We start from the raw sequence: 19,176 nt of genomic DNA on the forward strand, positions 1-19,176 counted from the left end.
TCTGTTTAATTGGGACAGTTGGCTCAAAGTAGCTTCTGAAGAAGTCATTAGTACAGAATTTAAGTAACGTATTCCAGTCTGCACTTCCAGTTATTACTCAGTACGTTCCACGAACACATGAAAACGGTGTAGTCCTTTTCCATGGCCTGTAATTGTGGCTAAGGATCAAATCATGTCTTACATATTACCTATAAAGAAGTCCTGGTAACTCGAGACTGTTTTCCTTGCAACTCTAGGTGGAGTTTGTTCGAGGCTTGATGGCAGGGGACCACCTTAGAGAGGAGGAGCACATGGCATTGGAGACCCTGCTGGCCAATGTGCCTCAGTCTCGGACTGTTAAGAGCAACAGCCTGGAGCTCACTCCATCCAACACCCCTCAGCTCTCTCCAGCTACTACTCCTGCCAACAAGAAGAACAGACTTCCTATAGGTAGCTTTCTCCACAGCACCTGTCCTTCTGTGACTCTGGTTATTAAGACTGTATGCACTGGTGTACATGATCTTAAAAAACTTTTGGCTTGATAAAACATCACAATTTGATACAAGGACTAGAAGATATAAGTCTAGAGTTTGTCTAATGAGGGGCAAAGTAAACAATTAGAGTTGAACGGTGATAGCTAGTGAAAGCCTGTATTTTATGAGAAGCTAATGAGCTACTTCTTAGCTTGTTATAAAGATAATTAGTATGGCCTGGATTGAGGCTCTATTAGAGAAATGACAACCAATTAAATTACCAAATATAAATGAACTAATTTTAATTGGAATGGATGGAAAAGATGCATAGATTACCTTCATTACCATTTTCAAGACAAATGATTCTGTAGCAACTCGCCTTAATTAGAAATGAATCACTTGTGCATTTATTTACTCAATCTTGACTACTTGGACTACTTTGAATTCTCAGATACTTTGTATTCTGTCTCCAACTCCCTACCTTGTCCTTTTCCTTTCCTCCTGTGCTGCCAATGAATGACCAGGACAACACTTAGCTGCTATAACATCCTGGGACCCCACAACCACCACCCTGTCTGCACACATTCCATTAGTAACCCCTTTTGGTGGGTAGCCTGTCAGTCGTGTTAGTGGACGAGAACCTAACCCTCATATCTGTGGCTTCTCTCAGCTTTATGTTAGATGACACTCATAAGACGTTGGTTCACGCTCCAAGCTGCACAGAAACCACGCTGCCGCACAACTTGTTACCTAGCATTGCTGTTGTTGTTGTGCTCTCAACATGCCTGCTTTGCCCTTCACAGTGCTTTGGCTGATTATTAGAGCTAAGATGTTATTCCACTCATTTTGTTTTATACGTTTTTTATTTTTGTTTTCTTCCCCCCCTGTTTCTTTGCTTCCTTAATCAGCGGAATATGGCTATTCATTAACAGGTAGAGTGGGGAAAATCTATCTTTCACCTTTTTCCCTTCTGGTTTATACCTCAGCTGGACTAAGCTAAAGAAGAAACTATTACAGTTAAGGATGGTCATGGTGACGAATTTCATAGTCGGCTAAATAACAAATAAAATTAGGCTAACCGACCAGTATAACTTAGAAACACTCAGATATCAAGTTAAATTTGAAGACCGTTTAATGGACAGTGCCAAAAAGTGTCTAAGAAAGACATTTGAGTTTAATCACATTCTTCAACAATGACTCAAGTGTGGTACCTCACATCATGTATTATCATGCATTATTCTATAATTTGTGACAACCATCTGAAAAAAGGTTAAAATCTAAAATACCAAGAATAAATCATCTATTTATTTTCTTCCTCTTATCCGGGTGGTGAGAACCTCTATGACAATGTCAGGATTGCAGCTCCCCCTGGTGGAAGATGGCTGCATAACATTTAGGCCACAATGTATTGAGCATCAGTTGAACTGTTAACAATTAAACGACTAGTATGTCTGGTACTGACTCATGATAATAGTAATGATTAGCTATCTAGTCACGCACACCCTTAATTACAATGTCTTCTTATAATCTCATACTTTGATGCCATAGTTGGTTTCTCACACAGGTGAAATTAATTGTATTAATTAGGGCTTAGCTTGATTATATTGGCTCCTTGAAACTTTTGCCAGCATTTGTTTCTCCTGTTTCAATTTGATTTTGCTTTTATGGGAGAATTATTGATAAAAACACTTGTTTTGCAAAGACAAATGCAATCCAGGGTGAATGCCATATGGCCTAATATCTTTCGTTTGTGTGTAATGTTGTTTGGAAAATTCCATTGAGATGGAATATCAGGTGTCAATAGTTACTGTAGAATCTTAAATCTATTTTAAGGCCTGTGCTCGTTTCCAGTGCATGAACTAAAGAATATATGCATGACGTTATAGTTACTAAAAACTAAAAAGCAGGTAAAATATGTTAGACCCTTCGTTTTCTTTTTACGTGTGTATATCAAGTGCTGCTCTGTGCTACAGTGCATTCGGCCTGCTATTTTTAAACCGTGAAAAGCAGGTAATTTGGTATTTGAATATACATAGTGCACTGTGTTTCAGTGTTGGTAATTTTAAATTAAAACAGTGAGTTTGTTAGTTTTGGAGATTGTTGCATGTTAATAAGCTGATGGTTGGACGATTTTTTCCAACTGGACAATATGAGTCTAACAACTTGGGTGGATGTGTGTGAGCAGAGTAGCTCTAATTGAATAAACAAAAAGGCGGCGGCGAACCTATTATACCAGCTTGTGAAGCGTGGCCTTTGGGGCAGGTTGTAGACTCTGCTGTACTTGTAGAGACCATAAAAACCAGATCTTCATGACTCTCAAAGTCATGCTGATGAGAATGAATGTCGGTATCTGCATATAAAAGATTTACATAACCATCATGACTTCAACCATCAGTTTGCAAAGACCTGTCTTGGAGGCTGAAGCTTTTAAGAACGATGAACGATAACACCGAGAAACACTGCATGCTTATGTGATCTCGACATGCCAGTTTCAAGTTAGCCACATCACAAAGCATGGCTTTCTTCATCCTTCTTACCAAAATTTTGAACTATAGTAAGACATAAAAATAGCCACAGAGTCTATGAACTAAAGTCATGGATCAACAACGGGACGTGAACGATGCCACATTAATTACAAAATACTGCCGCCACTCTGTTATGAACCTGTGGCAGAATGAGAAATGATACAAATATAAAATAGCTGTCAACTCTAAAGTAATGTGAAACAGCGAATTATGGGCTCAATGGTGCAATTCTTTAACTTGCACTATCGGCAGATACGACCTCCTTAAATTATTTACACCCTTGCACATAATCGGACACACCATTTATTAACATGTGAGCCATCAGCAAAAGATACACTGTCAGGAAGTTCTTGAAATGTTTTTCTTCGACATGTCTGAATAAGATTGTTGTGTAACAAGTTTGTGCCACACTCTCTTAGCAGTAGAGCTGTCGACATAATTAAACAGTACCACAGTATTTTTTATTTTTTGGAGTGGCATGATGAGCTAAGCCTTCATATAAAACTCACATCTGTCCGTATCTTAACATCTTAATCAGTAAACTGCTGAATATATTAAAGTAATATTTCTGATTTGTAAAGGATAACTTCATACATAATCAGCACTAACCTTGTTTTTTGTAGCAAATTACTGTCACACGTGAGATAAACTAATCTTATATGTCACACGGGTGTGTAGCTACCTGCAGATGACTATGACGCTGAGCTCAGCTTACATAGAACTCTGAGTCTGCTTTCCAGCTCCTGCCTGCTGCTGTTCATTTTCACACATGCTCTTTGGTTGATGTTGTTTTTGTTTAAAAACAGATTCCTTATTTGTGACTATAAAAGGGGAAAAAAAGGTAAAAATAACACAGTTCCGTTTCCTTCAACCCACCAACCAGCATCTGCTCGAAGCCGGAGCCGTTCCAACATAGCCCAGGAGGGGGAGGCAGAGGCCAGCTCCCAAGAGTCCCTACAGGAGCTGGTACCAGAGGAGGTGCTGGTAATTTCATTGGGAACTGGTCCTCAGACTGTCCCTGGGATGATGTCAGAGAATGAGGTAATGTGACTTGATGCAATAAATTCAGTTGAATATATATTTTTTTCCTGTCAGTAAAGGGAAGTATGGTTACCTAGAGAATGTTTCTTCCAGTTTCCTGTTACTTTTGTGTTCTTGCAGTGTTACGCAAGATACCACAGATCTCACAGAAAACAAACTCCCTTATCTAAATATGACCTTCTGCTTTTACTCAGAATACCTCTAGGAAAAAAGAGCAGTATTAGCCCAAGTTTACAGCTGATCTTAAGTAATATTGTTGCATATGCTACCCTCTAGGTTTTGAATCAGATGGCTGATGGGGCCCAGGTGGATGGCCATGCTGATGACACTAAGCTGCATGGAAAACCAGACAAAACATTGCGCTTCTCTCTGTGCAGTGACAACTTGGAAGGAATCTCAGAGGGTCAGTCTGGAATGCCATGACGTGACATATGTTGTAGCTATGTTTTCCTTCTAAATTTTAAAATATGAAGGATTTCTGAAAGAGATTTTCATGAGAGTTTCATGTTTAGATTTGGAGAAAAGCACCTTTCCCCAGGTTAAAAAAATGTATACTGTAGCAAAACAACATAAGTGGTCTGGGCTAAAATATGCTGTACTTTAGTTTACTGAACTGCTGACTGAGTGACCTGTTGACCTTGCATGTCTTCACTTTCTAAAATGTATGTATTTATTCTTAACTTTAGGCCCTTCAAATCGTTCTAATTCTGTGTCATCTCTGGACCTGGAGGGAGAGTCTGTTTCTGAGCTGGGAGCTGGCCCGTCAGGGAGCAACGGGGTAGAGGCCCTGCAGCTTTTGGAGCATGAACAGGGTATGCATGCGTGTTTCTGAATGTATAGTTTAGTTGTAGAGGTTTAGAGGATTTTAGATACAGCAGTCATCTATAAACAGACAAAGCGTCTGACAGCACCTTATCTTGATTTCAGCCACGACACAGGACAACCTCGATGACAAACTACGCAAATTTGAAATCAGAGACATGATGGGTCTGACAGATGACCGGGACATCTCCGAGACGGTCAGCGAAACCTGGAGCACCGACGTGCTCGGCAGTGACTTTGACCCCAATATGGACGAAGATCGGCTACAAGAAATAGCAGGTGGGTCGACGATTTGGGTCGCGTATTTGTAGACATTCATTGATCAGTAGGCAAATGAACGGGCATACAGATCCCATGCGATCACTGCATATTTTATCAGAACCAGTCATGAATTGCTTACCACAGGGACTTTGTTTATGAAGTTGATTCAGGGACATGTCATCACTTTGTGGGTTTGGGTGATATAGCATCAAATAGAAAAAATATTTTAGTCAGTTCAGTTTCTGCAAAGATATTGCTCATTTTAGTCTGTAAGAGCCATAAATAATTATTTTGTTAGTCAAATATACTGAAGGGTGGAAATATAGGTCCCCAGTGAGAACTGTTTTTAAACTAAAGGAAAGGAATTTGATCTTTTTGTGTTTCAGATTTACAGATTTATGGAAACGGCTAAATAATAGTTGGTGTTGATAATCCTTTATTCTGAATCTATATTAAAATATAGGATATTGATATAGAGCATGATATTCTTTCACTGTACTGCAACCAACTCATGGATTTTATTGATTGTGCTGTTATCCTTTAATTCTTTGCCTGGCAGGGAGAAGGAAGTAAAAAATAAATGAAGATGAAGTTAATACAAAAACAGTGGTTGATAAGTACATGTGTTATTATAGTATGCTAATACGTAGGATGATTCAGTTTCTGCACTTTGTTGAGCCAAAAGTGTGACAGAGAAAGATGGGTTGGGCAAAAAAAATCAGGTTAATGTAATTTTAAACCAGCTGTGGAGATAATATTTGAGTCTTCTTCCTATTCAGCCCCTCATCTTCCTGTCTTCTTTCTCTCGGTCTTTTCTGTTCACATCCTTCCCCTGCCCATTTCTCTCGCTCTCTTTCTCTCTGTCTCTGACATTCACTCAGTCCCTGCAGTCTTATTGACCTTGGTTCCTTCTCATTTGCATCCACCATTTTTCATTCTTCGGAATATGGCGTTGGGGGACTTTTCCATCATTAAGTGAATTTACAGCGATTTCCTTATGTGTTTTCTCCAAGGGATTGGGTTATGAGATGCACATTAAATATCCATTAATACCTCATTATCCCACTGATAAGATTACCATGATAATGAGGCAGAAATTCTAATTGTTTCACTTCTTGTTGTGCCACTCATTTAATCATCCACCTGAAAGACAAGTACTCTGCGCCCCTACCTTGAAGACTGTAAACACGGACAGCGGGGTAGAGCTCTCCCACTGCCAATGAGAGCCCTGCCCCCGCCAACAGCAGCACACACTGTTGCCTGGGTGCTGGCACGCATGTAAGCTCATGCCACGCGTGTGCCACGAAGTGGAAGCATTTCGTACCAGGGGCACAGCTACCACAGGTTGACTTTCTGGTCATGAGCCTTGGACGCCCACTCCCACTCACACCTGCTAGCTCTTTTCCCTCGCCTCTGCATTCTTCCGCCTTGTTAAGCCACGGCTTCTCAAGCGGAGATGGAGGGGGAAGCTGTGCTGAGGAGTTTGCAGGAGTGTAGACAAAGCAGTAATTTGGTTGTGAATAATGCTAGGCTTAATCAACTGCTCAAAGTCATGGCCCCAGAGGCCAGGGCTGGGTGAGATATTACTATTAACCCCTGACCTTTGGCAGAGTGGTGCAGGTGCCTGTGGGTCCCAGCATGGAATGCATGTGACCTCTCTGTGTGCAAAGCTCACTGCTTCTGAACCCCCTTCTGCGAGTGAGTGGTTTATCTAGTATTTTTGCTTATCTCTGGCCTTTTTGCTGTTGTTTGAAAGTCAGACCTGAAGATTTGTTTATTTATTTTTATTGAATGTTTACACATCAAATCAGTACATTAACGACGGAGAGAAATTTGCCTCAAAAGCGCTGCAGATGCATACGATATGATCCACAAGGATAAAGCGATCTGAATACATACTGATCATTTCCACACAATTTATTAAGTTCCGTTCACGAATCTGATAATTTTACCTTTTATAAGCATTTTTGTGCGTACACATGTCTAAAACTACACACTTCTCTCTCGCTCGCTCACATAACCTTTAATACATGTGGACGAATTGCCTCGTACGCACAGATCACGTCACATCGCATGCCGACGTGGGGCTTTGAGACAAATTTAACGCGACCATTTTCGCACAATTCCACAAATGTAAGCTGCGTTCAGTTCCAGTGTAAAACTGGGACATCTGGGCTTTAAGTTACACACAAATCACTGCACACATTTGCAAATCTCAGTATATGCTTGTGGATCATATTGTATCATATCGATCATATCCTCTGCAACCCTTTTGAGGCAAATTTCTCTCCATAACGAACTGTCATGGAGTGAATATAGATACAATTATTTCATGAACTCGTCGACTTAATAGCACTGACAAGTAAGTCATTCATCATGCCAAATACACTTTCCCACTCCCGAAGGGGTTAACTCTTTGTCTTTTTCTCTTTCTCTGTTCTCAGGGGCAGCTGCGGAAAATATGCTCGGCAGCTTGCTGTGTCTTCCTGGCACGGGTTCAGTTCTGCTGGACCCCTATGGTTCCACCATCTCAGAGACCACAAGCGAGGCCTGGAGTGTAGAGGTCCTGCCTAGTGACTCAGGTGGGGGAAGCCAGGGTTTATTCTGCTGTTCCAGTGTCCTTTTGTTTTCACACTCATCCTCATTGGGTATTGTCTTATAGGTCTCAGGTGTGCGTTTGCATTCACAAATGTGTGCTTATTTATGCATGCAGTATATTTGTTTCTTCCATATAGTAAGGAAGGGTGGGGGGAAGGGACACCAGGTGTGGTTGCACTGCATTCATACCAAAAAATGTGCACGTGCATCTGTCATCATATTTGTATGCACTTGCTTGTCTTTCAGGGCAGATCTGCCAGTGCCAGTAAAAGGCAGCTTAGGGTTTCCTTAGAGGGACCACCAGGTGTGTTTGCACCTGTGGTTGAGCAGTGGGGAGGGAAGCGCAAGGACAGCAGCTGTCCTCAGTCAGCTTACATGGTGTCAGTTCTTTATCTGGCTCCGACTTGCACGATACTGCTCTGAAACTGGTTTGTGCATTTTTGTTGTGTGTTTGTGTGTCACTAATCAGTCAAAGCATCATTAACATTGTTACGGTGTCTTTGCAAGGCAAATGCATTATTACGAGTTGCAGATTATATTTAGTCCGTTCTTGCAAATTGAACATTTAGACCAAACCTTTTGTTAATGGGAGATTACGTGCTTGAGTCCCTCTATTGAAAACCAGCGTTTTGTGAAAATCAGTCGAGAGCTTTATTAACAGTGTTTCTTCAAAAAGCTTGGGCCTTATGTTAATTGAAGTAGTACACCATTTCAATATGTGCTGTGCAGAAATGACATGCATGAGTGCCTTGATTGCTTTTTTTTTTTTTTTTGGTTCCGTTTGCCGCCCCTGTTGTTCTCTGTAATGGCGTGATCGGAGGCGTGCTTCAAGTAGAGCGCTTGTTTCATGGCTAGGCAGCAGAAAACTACACTCCGAAGAGCACTTCAACAACACATTATTACTAACGAGCATGCAAATGAGTACCGCTAGTAGTGTGGAGCCTCAGGGTTCGACCCAACTGCTCCGTTGGGTAGCCACAGAATTGGCTATACTAGCTTTATTGTTTGGATTGGCAGTTATAAGACATGATCATGTATGCTTTATTTGTTTTTTTTTGTTGTTTTCTTTTTCCATGTGTACAAAAGAAGGTAGTGCAAAATACTATCATCACAGCAATCTTCCTTGAGTAAGTTCAGATTCTTGTGGCCATTTTCATAAGAGAGATTTTTTCCCCTGTTTTTTCATGTGCAGAAGCCGCAGACCTGAAGCAGGAGGAGCGTCTGCAGGAGCTGGAGAGCTGCTCTGGGGTCGGCAGCACCTCAGATGACACAGAGGTCAGAGAAGTCAGCTCGAGACCCAGCACACCGGGCCTCAGTGTCGTCTCAGGTATAAACACCTTGTCTTAAATCTACTTTATTGGCTTCTGTTTACTATGAAAGATCTCATTCTGTTTTTGCCTCATTTTGTTATGTTTCTCTACTGGAATGTCGTTGCTAAATTCGGGTTAGATAAAACCATTCACACTCTCCTTGCTGGTGTGGAAAGAGTGGTCATGTTGTTAGGAGGGTCCTTACCAGCATAGTGGGGTCCAAGTGAATTTTTCTGTATGACGCAGAGGTTAATGTTCATTGCCTTGTCCATGGGCTCAGGTGCACGTGTTATGTTGACGTGCATGAAGTAGTATCCTAGATTAAGAAGCCAGCGGTGATGTTCCTGGTTCAGCTCACAGGAAAACGTCCCACGGGATCCAGCCGATGGATAGTATGCGTCTGATGATCACTCTTATCTGTGTCTTTCCCATAACCCACGGGGAGCTTACGCTACCAATTTAGAGGTCCCAGTGGGTTCCCGGCTGAGAGAGACCATACAGCATAGTCTAAAGAGAAAAATATCCTCTTTTGTTTTAGAACCATTGCACTTGCAGTTTTGCCCAAAACCTTGTTTCATAGGTGATATTGAGTTGTTTTTGTCCTGAATGTCAAAACACCTGTTTTGTGTGGGGGGTGCCACAGGTATCAGTGCAACGTCAGAAGATATCCCCAACAAGATTGAGGATCTGAGGTCAGAGTGCAGCTCAGACTTCGGAGGGAAGGACTCTGTGACCAGTCCAGATGGGGAGGAGTCAGGCCACGGTAGGAGTGTGTCACATCCCCACTAGGATGGCCAAACCATCAGTCTAGAGTCTGTCTGGTCACCATCTATCCCTGTCACTTTTACAGCTGTCACCAAAGTAAATCACAGTTTTGCTCCCTAAAACCGTAAATATGACTTGAGGTTATATCGAAGGGTTGCATGCTCTTTGCTGAGGGGCCGACTTTGGAGACCACGGTACAGAATAAACCAGCACTTCATAATATACTGGCCCAACCAATACAACCCGCTCTGTAGCTTTGCAACATGTGAAAGTGCAGAGAGGAGCGCCCTAATATTTTCACTTTATCACATCAGGAACATTTTGTTGCAGGTCATTTAGGATATGTTGAGTGGAGATAAAACTAACAATTCCACCCGAGCCAGAGGCTGGGTCACGGCCTGTAGCCTGCCATACCACACTGAAGTAAGATGGCAGTAGACTGCTGACATATTGCTCCAATTTCACTTACTTTTTTGAAATATGGAGGCATTGGACGTACTGGGCTGGCCTACTTGAGATTAAATTGGCCTATTTAAAAAATGAATGTTGGTGTGCATTGTAATTTCAGCGGCTCTGTAATGAATAGTCTTCTATATCTTTGTTGTTTTTTTTCTTTTCAGGAGCACACCATCTGACATCTCCACCATCACAGGTTGATTCCTTGCTGGCCATGTTTGATCCCCTTTCCACCGCCGAAGGTAATTTGCACTCCCAGAATGCTCTACAGCCAATGAGAGCTAAAAATGAGTATCATTAAATCCCTGCCATAATGTCATGGAATCGCAGAACAGCTTGAGCTGTGCAAAATTTACTCCAACCCCCAATTACTGGACATATTACTGTAAGTGCAAGTGAAATATCTCTTCATTGGCATCATTTAGAATCTCAAATTATTCTCAGCAGTCTTTGTTCTGGCTTCTGTGCATTTTGTTTGTAGTGCAGGTGGAAATGTTTGAGAGAAGTGTGTGTGTGTGTGTGTGCGCGTGTGTGTGTCTGTGGGGCAAGGTGAAGGGATGACAGGTTGAGAGACCTCACCCCAGGCTCTTTGGCACTGTCCCCTTGTCCCACTGTGCTCATGGCACGAGGCTGCCATTGGAAGCTTTTCAGGAGAGCGTCTACCCTTGGAACAGGTGGCCTACACCTAGGGCTCATCTCCCACCTACATCTCTCTTTAGCAGTCCCCCCACATTTTTGTTTCTCGTGAATGTTATGTTTAGGGACTACTCTTTAGAAGCAGGTGAGCTTTTATGGTACAGAGCAGCAATTTTTGCCCTCATAAATTGATTTGAGTTTTATTAGTATATTTAGGGCTATAAATAAAGATCCACAAATGCACTCGGAGGGAAAGAAAAGAGTGCAGTAAGCTGTTAAGTGGGTAACTTAAAGCTCAAAGAAAATATAATCAAAACTAGGGCTTTTTGAATATTTTCTCAGTGCTTTTTTTTTCCTTTCTCTCCCTTGCCTTATTACCTCAGGCTCCTCCACGGGAACAATAGTGAGGCCAAAAGTGCACTATGCCAGGCCCCCTCACCCCCCTCCCGATCCTCCCATCCCTGAAGCCAGTGCCCTGGGGCAGGAGACTCGCCACTCTCTTTTCACACCCCACTGCTTGGCCCAGTCCGAGCTGGAACACACCAAGCAGCGCCACTCGTTCCCTGACAGGCTGGTCCGCAGCCGCAGCTCTGACATCGTGTGCCCAGGTCGCCGGCCCACGAGTGACCCCGGCCTTAACCGGCGGGTAGCAGTCGAAGAGCGCGACCCTGCCGGGGCTTTCGCCTTGGGTCCATCCTCATCCCCCAGCAAGGACTCCCTGAAAGGAGAGGTAACGAGCTGTTGTGTAGTTGGGCTGCTTTCATAGTCGGCTTTCAATAAACCACCTGCTAATGTTTGATTATAATGTGCTAATTTACATTTAAAGGTTGAGGACAGAAAAGACAGCGACGATGAGAAATCTGATCGCAACAGGCCGTGGTGGAAGAAACGTTTTGTGCCAGCCATTCCCAAAGGTAAGGAAACGGGTTACTTGCAAGTCTTTCCCTGTGCCGAGAAATGAACTTGTGATCAGTGTGATTGCAGTGTGCCTTTTATATGTTTTGTGGTTGGGGGGGGAAGAAAACATTCTCTTAATCACAACGGACAGGAAATATCACACTTTAAAGAGCAGAGCAAAAAGCAATTTATAAAGTGAGAAAGAGACTGATGATCCATGTTGTCCACTCCATTGCTGATGTTCCAGTTGGAAAATGATGTTTCTTGTTGTTTGAAGTTGCTCTAGAGACGTGTCCAGTCCTTTTTCTCTCAGGTCTCACTAGCTGCAGATTTATATAGACTTTTCAAAGCTAATCAGTCATCAGAGGAGCTTTAGCTGTGTAGATTGTATGGCTGTAGCCCTCCCAGCAGTGCTGTCAGCCAGCGGCTAATGGTCATTAGATAGACCTCTCTGTCATCAGCGCTGATAGATGACACATCTCTTGTTGGAGTTCTACTCAACAACCATCTCTCATACATCTGTCTGGGAAATAATGAGCTGTGCCTTCACAGAATTAGTGCTTATTACTCTTTGAGATAATGGTACTTCTAAAGTAAACATTGGATTGATATTCATAAAATGCAGGACTGGAAAAAATCAAGGGCTTTGACGTCTAAACCACCACCTCTGTAAACGCCATTGTGTTTGTCCTGCTGCTCTGCATGGTGATTCAGTCGTCCCGCAGAGCAGCAGCCTGTGCTTGAAAGGCCAACCCTGTCTGTTGTGTTCCTCACAGTGCTGTATTGGACGGCTGAGAGTGAAGTCCCAGGTAACGCTTCCATGCTGTCATCATCGAGCTAGCTTTACTGCTGGAGCCAGCGGCTGCGTGCCTTGCTGCTTTGTGCTGCCTTAGAACTGTAGAGCTGTGATGTGACACGGTGTAGCCTGAGTTCCCACAGTCACGTTTCTCATCGACACCCGATTTTCTGTGTTTCGCTATGTTTTTTATTCATTCATTCGCTCATTTTTTACTCCCTGGCGAAAACAGAATATGAATGTAGATATTTCACCCAACGTCTCCTGTGTGTGTGTGTCATCAAATTTTAGCATCTGTAACTCTGCTGTGTTGGTGCCTTTATGTCAATAGAATAAGCGTCAGTAGGGTTATGCACATCCATATACACTACCTCTTTTATAATTAGTTACAGTATGTCTTTGGGATATTCTGCTTTAAGCCAAAGGTCGAATTACCATCAAAATGTTTGCTTTTTCTTTTTAAAAGCATTCACTGGTCTAATACTTTGTAGATGCCATGCATTACACACTAAGATTTTTCATCTCCCATACAAAAACACCAAAGACTTAACAAAAGTGGCTGTCAACAGGCGATTTGTGACCAGGTGAATGGATTGCCACTCTGTTTTAGTTAATCACACGTTTCTGCCCCACAGCTCCAATTGCAGCATTTAGGAAAAGGGACAAACAAGAGAAAGATGAAGTTGTCCACAATATCCCGCAAGGTCAGTCATGGTTTGTTTTCAGTCTTGATTGCTAAGCAGAGATCCACCACTGTGAGTTTAATTTGAATTCAAGCTTCTTTTTTCCTCTTTCACCCTCACAGATGACCCGTTGCTCAGATCGAGCACTCAAGCCCAGGCAGCTGAGGACATCCTGGACAAATACAGGAACATTAAAAGGACCAGCCCGAGTGATGGAGCCACAGCCGGAGCCTCCTATGATGGTGCAGGAGGTCAGAGCAGAGAAAAAAAATCAAAACACCATGCATGCACGAGAGGTAGACCTGCAGGAGACATAATACATTAATATATATTTATGCTTTCTTTACTTTAACAGATCTTTGTGTTGAGGACAATGTGCATGACGCTCAGAGAGAAGACACTTTGCAGAACATTTCTGCAGATGATCTCCCAGACTCAGCCAGCCAGACGGCACAACAGCACGAAACAAAGTTCTCTTTCAGGTCATAATCCAGCACATAGCCAAGCTCTTTTTACACTGACACTTAAATTTTCTTGATGCAGATGATTCATAGATAGGGCTCAATTGATTTTTTTCCCCCCCCACAGTGATGCAAAGAAGAAGTTGAGGTTGGCTTTGTGTTCTGCAGACTCAGTGGCTCTGCCTATCATGGCTCCTGCAACTACTCGAAATGGGCTGCCTGATCACATGGATCCTGAAGGTAAAGGTGCTTGAACACCCAATAGTTAATATATCTGGTTTCATTTCATTTGATTTTTATTTTACTAAACTGAACATGCTGCCATGCTGGATTTGTATGAATATTTCTACTGAGTACTTCAAAAAACAAACAAACGGATTATGAGGTGGAATTCATTTAAAACTTGTTTAACAAGAAATTAGAGTGTACTAATTTAGAGCAGCACCAAAAGTTTCTACAGTGTAGGTATCTTTGTCACACACTTCCATTGGGAGCGAGGCACATGCCCTTAATGTTGGCAACCATCCATCCTGCTCAGATTGTCCTTAAGCAAGACACCAAATCTGTGCCAACTTCACCTTCTGAAGGTTTGGGGCAAGGTTGAAATATGGGGGATGTTGAAAAGTTCAGTGAAATATGGTCATACGCGTGTGGCCATATAAAATAATCTCAGTTTAATCGAAAATAGGCAAGTGTTCTAACACGTCACTAAGTAAATGCAAGGAAAGGATGTTCTACCAAAACCTGATATCAAATGTTTAATACATTTATAAACTTTAATGTTACTCGTTCTTTGGGGCTTTCATTGACATTATATCTCACTGTTGTCCAATGCACACTGCTGTCTCTTGTTTTCAGAAAACGAGATTGTCTGCTTCTTGAAGATCCAGTTAGCAGAAGCCATCAACCTTCAGGATAAGAACCTGATGGCCCAGATCCAGGAGACCACTCGGTGCGTCAGCCGCTTTGACGCGCGCACCTGCAGGAAGCTGCTCGCTGCCATTGCAGAAGATTACAGGTAAATCTGGAGGGTTTGGAAAGTCACCCTTATTTGTGTGTTTTAATTAGTTTTCTTTTTATTAATGTAATGAAACTCAGAGCTACAGTGAAAATGATAAAATGCCTGTGTTTCTCTTTGTTTCCTATAGAAAGCGGGCACCGTACATAGCCTATCTAACCAGGTGTCGTCAGGGCCTGCAGACCTCTCAGGCCCATTTGGAGAGGCTCCTCCAGAGGGTGCTAAGAGACAAGGAGGTGGCAAACCGCTACTTCACCACAGTCTGTGTTCGACTTCTCCTCGAACATATGGAGTCTAAGATGCTCGATTTCATTAAAGGTATTTCAATGTTTTCACATTTAGTTGAACTGAATTCTTTCTTTGCTTAGTCCTCCACATTAGAGATTCCTGCTAGTGTGACATTACTAAATACTTTACCATTGTTGTTAGTAGAATATTTAATTTTTTTCCAAGTATTTGAAGTGCCTGCAGTCTATCCACAAACTCGAGCGCAGCACGACGGTTACAGATACTAATGTCATTTATTGAAGATGCGAGGCTTAAATCACTTTCTCTCTCCAGCGTTCCAGGGGTGCACAGCAGCCGACGACAAGACAGCAGCAGTGGAGGATTTTCTGCGCTACTTGTACGGCGCCATGGCCCGTGATGCCATTTGGCAGTATGCAAGTGAGGACCAGCTGCAGGATGCCCAGATGGCTATCGAACGCAGTGTTATGAACCGCATCTTTAAACTGGCCTTCTACCCCAATCAGGATGGAGATATTCTCAGAGACCAGTGAGTAGCACACTGCCAAGCAAAGTGCTTCACTAGGCAGTATTGGATTTCTTTTCTTTCTTTTTTTTTTAACTGTTAGGAGGATTTAAAACTGAAACTCTAGAGATAGCAGAACTTTTATATCTTGGCCTTTATACAAGTTCAATAAAGGGCTTTTGGCTCGGTGTAAAAATGCCCTGTAAGGATCCTGTGACTAATTTCAAAATTTAAGTAAATATCCCCCTTTTACTTGTATGAACATTGCATGTATAAACAGATTGCATTCATATATGTTGGTGGAATCCATGAAAGCAAGTTTTGTAAGTCAACTCTGTTGTATTACGTGACTACATTTAATTCAAGTCTGGCTTTCTGTTTCGATTTACCTTCTTAGTATCCTGCTTTTGCTCATCTGTCAAAGCACTTTGTAAACAGTTGTTGCTGTGAAAGTAAGTTGATGTGTGTTATTGTTGGACAGATTGCATTCTCTCACTGTTGTCTTAAACCCAGGTGTCTTTCTCTCCCCCCCCTCCACACACACACAGGCTTTTCCATGAACATATCCAGCGACTCTCAAAAGTTGTGACAGCAAATCATAAAGCTCTTCAGATCCCAGAGGTATAAATATATATCTATTTTTTAACATATTCTCAGTTACCAAAGAAGGGAGATACTTTAGAGATACTGGTACTTTAAAAGCTGATGATTTTGAAAAACTTCCTGGTTGTAGGTTTACCTGAAGGAAGCTCCCTGGCCTTCTGCACAGTCCGAGATTAAGAGCATCAATGCATACAAGACGCCACGAGATAAAGTCCAGTGTATACTGCGGATGTGTTCCACCATCATGAATCTCCTCAGTCTGGCCAACGAGGATTCTGTCCCTGGAGCAGACGACTTTGTTCCCGTGCTCGTCTTCGTCCTTATTAGGGTGAGTCTGTTCTTTATTCTTCCCTTTTTTATTACCACAATGTAATTTCTTCAACTTTAATTGTAAGAATTTAGATGACTTGTTGACTTTTAAAATTAAAAAAATCACCATCATAAAAACTTCTCATAAAAATGAATGCTGTGGCAAAACAGCATAACGCCGCTGCTAAGCTGTGTATATTTTTATATGTAAATATGTAAAAAAAAAAAAATATATATATATATGAATATGATGCTGCATGAGCTTCGTTGAGTGGCTAATGCGAGCCCATCCCCACGTCTCCTCCCCTCCAGGCAAACCCGCCCTGCCTGCTGTCCACCGTTCAGTACATCAATAATTTCTACGCCAGCCGGCTGAGTGGGGAGGAGTGCTATTGGTGGATGCAGTTCACCGCGGCGGTGGAATTCATTAAGACCATCGACGATCGCAAGTGAAGCAGAACAGCCACCTGTATGGGCAGACTGCGGGGGAAGGAGCCGGGAGACTGGGAGACTTCCCAACCAACTGCTCCCTCTGCACAGCTTATAAAACCTGGCCCTCAGCCTGCTCTGTATTTGTATAGCTTGTACATAGCCAGAGACGTTGAGAGATTACAAAATATATATTACTGTACGTATGTGAACAAATCCAGGGTTTGAGCCGTAGTGGGGGAAAAAAAACAAACAAACAAAAAAAAAGCCTATGGGAAAAATTGGTAACATATTAACTTTGAACCTGATTTGAATTTTTCCTTTTATCTTCTTGTCTTTTCAGTCAGGTTTCCTTTTGGGGTCTGTATTAGGCATTTTATATATACATAATTACAATATGACATTAAATCAACATTATCCTGTATAAAGGGACCAGACTTCCTTGATGTGATCAATTTTTTTTTTCCCCTCCCCGGGGTGAAAGGGAAAGGCTTCCAATTAAATTACAGTATAATGTTCACTAAACCCATTGTGACACAGGAATTTACAGTGAATGATAGTTACCGGTGGGATTTAGTGACTCATAAACACTGAGATCAGTTCACAATTAACCGTACTACTCCCAAGGTTACAGTATCAAAAAAACTAATAGGGCAGCTTATATCATGAACTGTTTACCCCAATGTGCATCGATTTGGACGTAAGGGCCCACATATTTATATGAGATAAAATGTATTTATTTCTGTCATTCTGTTTAATGCTTTGTTAATCTAGTTTTTAACAATGAAAATGCATATCATGCCAATTCAAGATGTCAGAGGCAAGCGATGTTACTGTAGACTTGCTAAAAAATAATGCTTGAGTTAGGAAAGGCACCTTAGCAGTGAGTAGCCCTTAGGTGAGGATGCTGGGTGATTAACAAAGACAGGGTGAGCTCATGCACAGAGCTTTGGTGGCATTTAAAAAAAAAAAAAGGAAAATAGTGCCTTTGATGTGGGGCACGCTGTACAGGTAGTTACTTTTTTTTCTCCAATATATAACCCAACATAAGAACAATCCCCACCCTTAAGTGCATACGTGCACACAAAAACCAAGACACACACACACACACTACTCCAACGGGCCAACCATGTCTCATTGAGACATTTTTGTCCAGCCCTCACTGCTGGCATCATAACATTACCGACTGTTGCGTCTCGGTCCCTTTAACGATATCCCCATTTCGGAATTCTAGATCTTACCTCAAAGTTGAAACCAATGAGCCTGATATCTGTCTGTACACAGTAACTGTCCTGCATTGGTTGACACCAGAGTACTGGATCTTTTTTTTTGTTTTTTTGTGCAGTAGTTGGAAATGGTTGCAAACAGGGAAAGGAATGAAGGAAAAGTTGGATATTGACCTGCTGTGATGCTTGTTGTGGTCGCGTCACCCTTAATTAAGACAAGCCTTTGTTAGTGAACAAAGACATTTTAGTTTCTAATCTTATACCTGAGATGCCACATGTGTCCACATGGGCAGACTAGTGAACAATTGGATATTGGCTCTCTACCTCCTCATTAGTTCAACAAAGGGACTCCTGTTTATGTGCACTTATCCCCCCCCCCCTCTTTTTCTTTTTCTTTTCCCAATTTGGTGTGCTGTGATATCCCAGTGTCATTGTATCCTTCCAATTATAGAACAAGCATGTCTTTAATTCTCAAGAAATGACTAAAACTCCTTTTCTCTTGAAATCCTCTGCTTCATTTTTGTATACAGGCGTGCTACATGTATTATAGTTTTAAATAACCTGTTAGTTTTCACGGGAAATGACCTGACAGCACAATACACAGTAGTATAGAAGAGTAAATAATCAACACTATTGTTACTGACTTGCAGTTTATACTGAAGTGGTTGGTGTAGTACGTGAGTGTTTCCTTTTCTTTTCCTCTTTCTTTATTTGTCTAGTGAGCGTGTGAGACGCCTGTGCGATTGGTTGACCCTCTGCCTCCTCTTGCATGAAGTCATTGAATGGTCTGTACACTGTCAATCATTGTAAACTGTTAGAATAGGATCAGTATTTGCCACAGGCCAATAATTGAACCTGCAAGAGGATGCAAAGTTTCTGTGCCCGTGATACTTGCATATCTGAACTCAGTGGTTTATTTTGCACAAAACGGATGTATTTTCCTGGAAAATTTGAGAGGGAACGGTGCATTTTTTGGGGGGGGGAGGGGGCTTGTAGTCATCTAAAGTAACCATATTTCGATTTTAAAAAATGAGTAGCAAAGATGAGCACCATGCTGTTACTTTCAAACTGGTTAACAGTTTATGGGTAACATCACAAATGCTTAAAAAAAACATATGTATATATACATATATCCCT

The 19,176-nt window shown here is 41.9% G+C and overlaps 1 protein-coding gene across 2 annotated transcripts in view; it reads left to right on the forward strand.

The window, feature by feature from the left end:
• The window catches only part of gapvd1 (GTPase activating protein and VPS9 domains 1), a 29,248-nt gene extending 11,994 nt beyond the window's left edge, over positions 1 to 17,254 (forward strand). Inside the window, exons 7-28 of one of the 2 annotated variants that reach the window (XM_013909914.1) lie at positions 237 to 429; positions 977 to 1,057; positions 3,861 to 4,018; positions 4,295 to 4,421; positions 4,705 to 4,830; positions 4,946 to 5,119; positions 7,546 to 7,683; positions 8,892 to 9,026; positions 9,653 to 9,772; positions 10,395 to 10,472; positions 11,250 to 11,596; positions 11,693 to 11,780; positions 13,195 to 13,263; positions 13,365 to 13,493; positions 13,598 to 13,724; positions 13,831 to 13,943; positions 14,562 to 14,721; positions 14,852 to 15,039; positions 15,283 to 15,496; positions 16,021 to 16,093; positions 16,206 to 16,403; positions 16,697 to 17,254. In XM_013909914.1, the coding sequence (XP_013765368.1) occupies positions 237 to 429; positions 977 to 1,057; positions 3,861 to 4,018; positions 4,295 to 4,421; positions 4,705 to 4,830; positions 4,946 to 5,119; positions 7,546 to 7,683; positions 8,892 to 9,026; positions 9,653 to 9,772; positions 10,395 to 10,472; positions 11,250 to 11,596; positions 11,693 to 11,780; positions 13,195 to 13,263; positions 13,365 to 13,493; positions 13,598 to 13,724; positions 13,831 to 13,943; positions 14,562 to 14,721; positions 14,852 to 15,039; positions 15,283 to 15,496; positions 16,021 to 16,093; positions 16,206 to 16,403; positions 16,697 to 16,837 (3,177 nt within the window). In that variant the 3' untranslated portion in view covers positions 16,838 to 17,254. The remainder of the gene's footprint in view (positions 1 to 236; positions 430 to 976; positions 1,058 to 3,860; positions 4,019 to 4,294; positions 4,422 to 4,704; positions 4,831 to 4,945; positions 5,120 to 7,545; positions 7,684 to 8,891; positions 9,027 to 9,652; positions 9,773 to 10,394; positions 10,473 to 11,249; positions 11,597 to 11,692; positions 11,781 to 13,194; positions 13,264 to 13,364; positions 13,494 to 13,597; positions 13,725 to 13,830; positions 13,944 to 14,561; positions 14,722 to 14,851; positions 15,040 to 15,282; positions 15,497 to 16,020; positions 16,094 to 16,205; positions 16,404 to 16,696) is intronic. The other variant, XM_013909915.1, reaches the window with a different exon arrangement.
• The last annotated feature ends 1,922 nt before the right edge of the window (positions 17,255 to 19,176 follow it).

Source organism: Pundamilia nyererei, unplaced genomic scaffold (assembly GCF_000239375.1).
Source record: "Pundamilia nyererei isolate P.nyererei 1_Seehausen unplaced genomic scaffold, PunNye1.0 scaffold00033, whole genome shotgun sequence".
Classification (NCBI taxonomy): Eukaryota; Metazoa; Chordata; class Actinopteri; order Cichliformes; family Cichlidae; genus Pundamilia; species Pundamilia nyererei.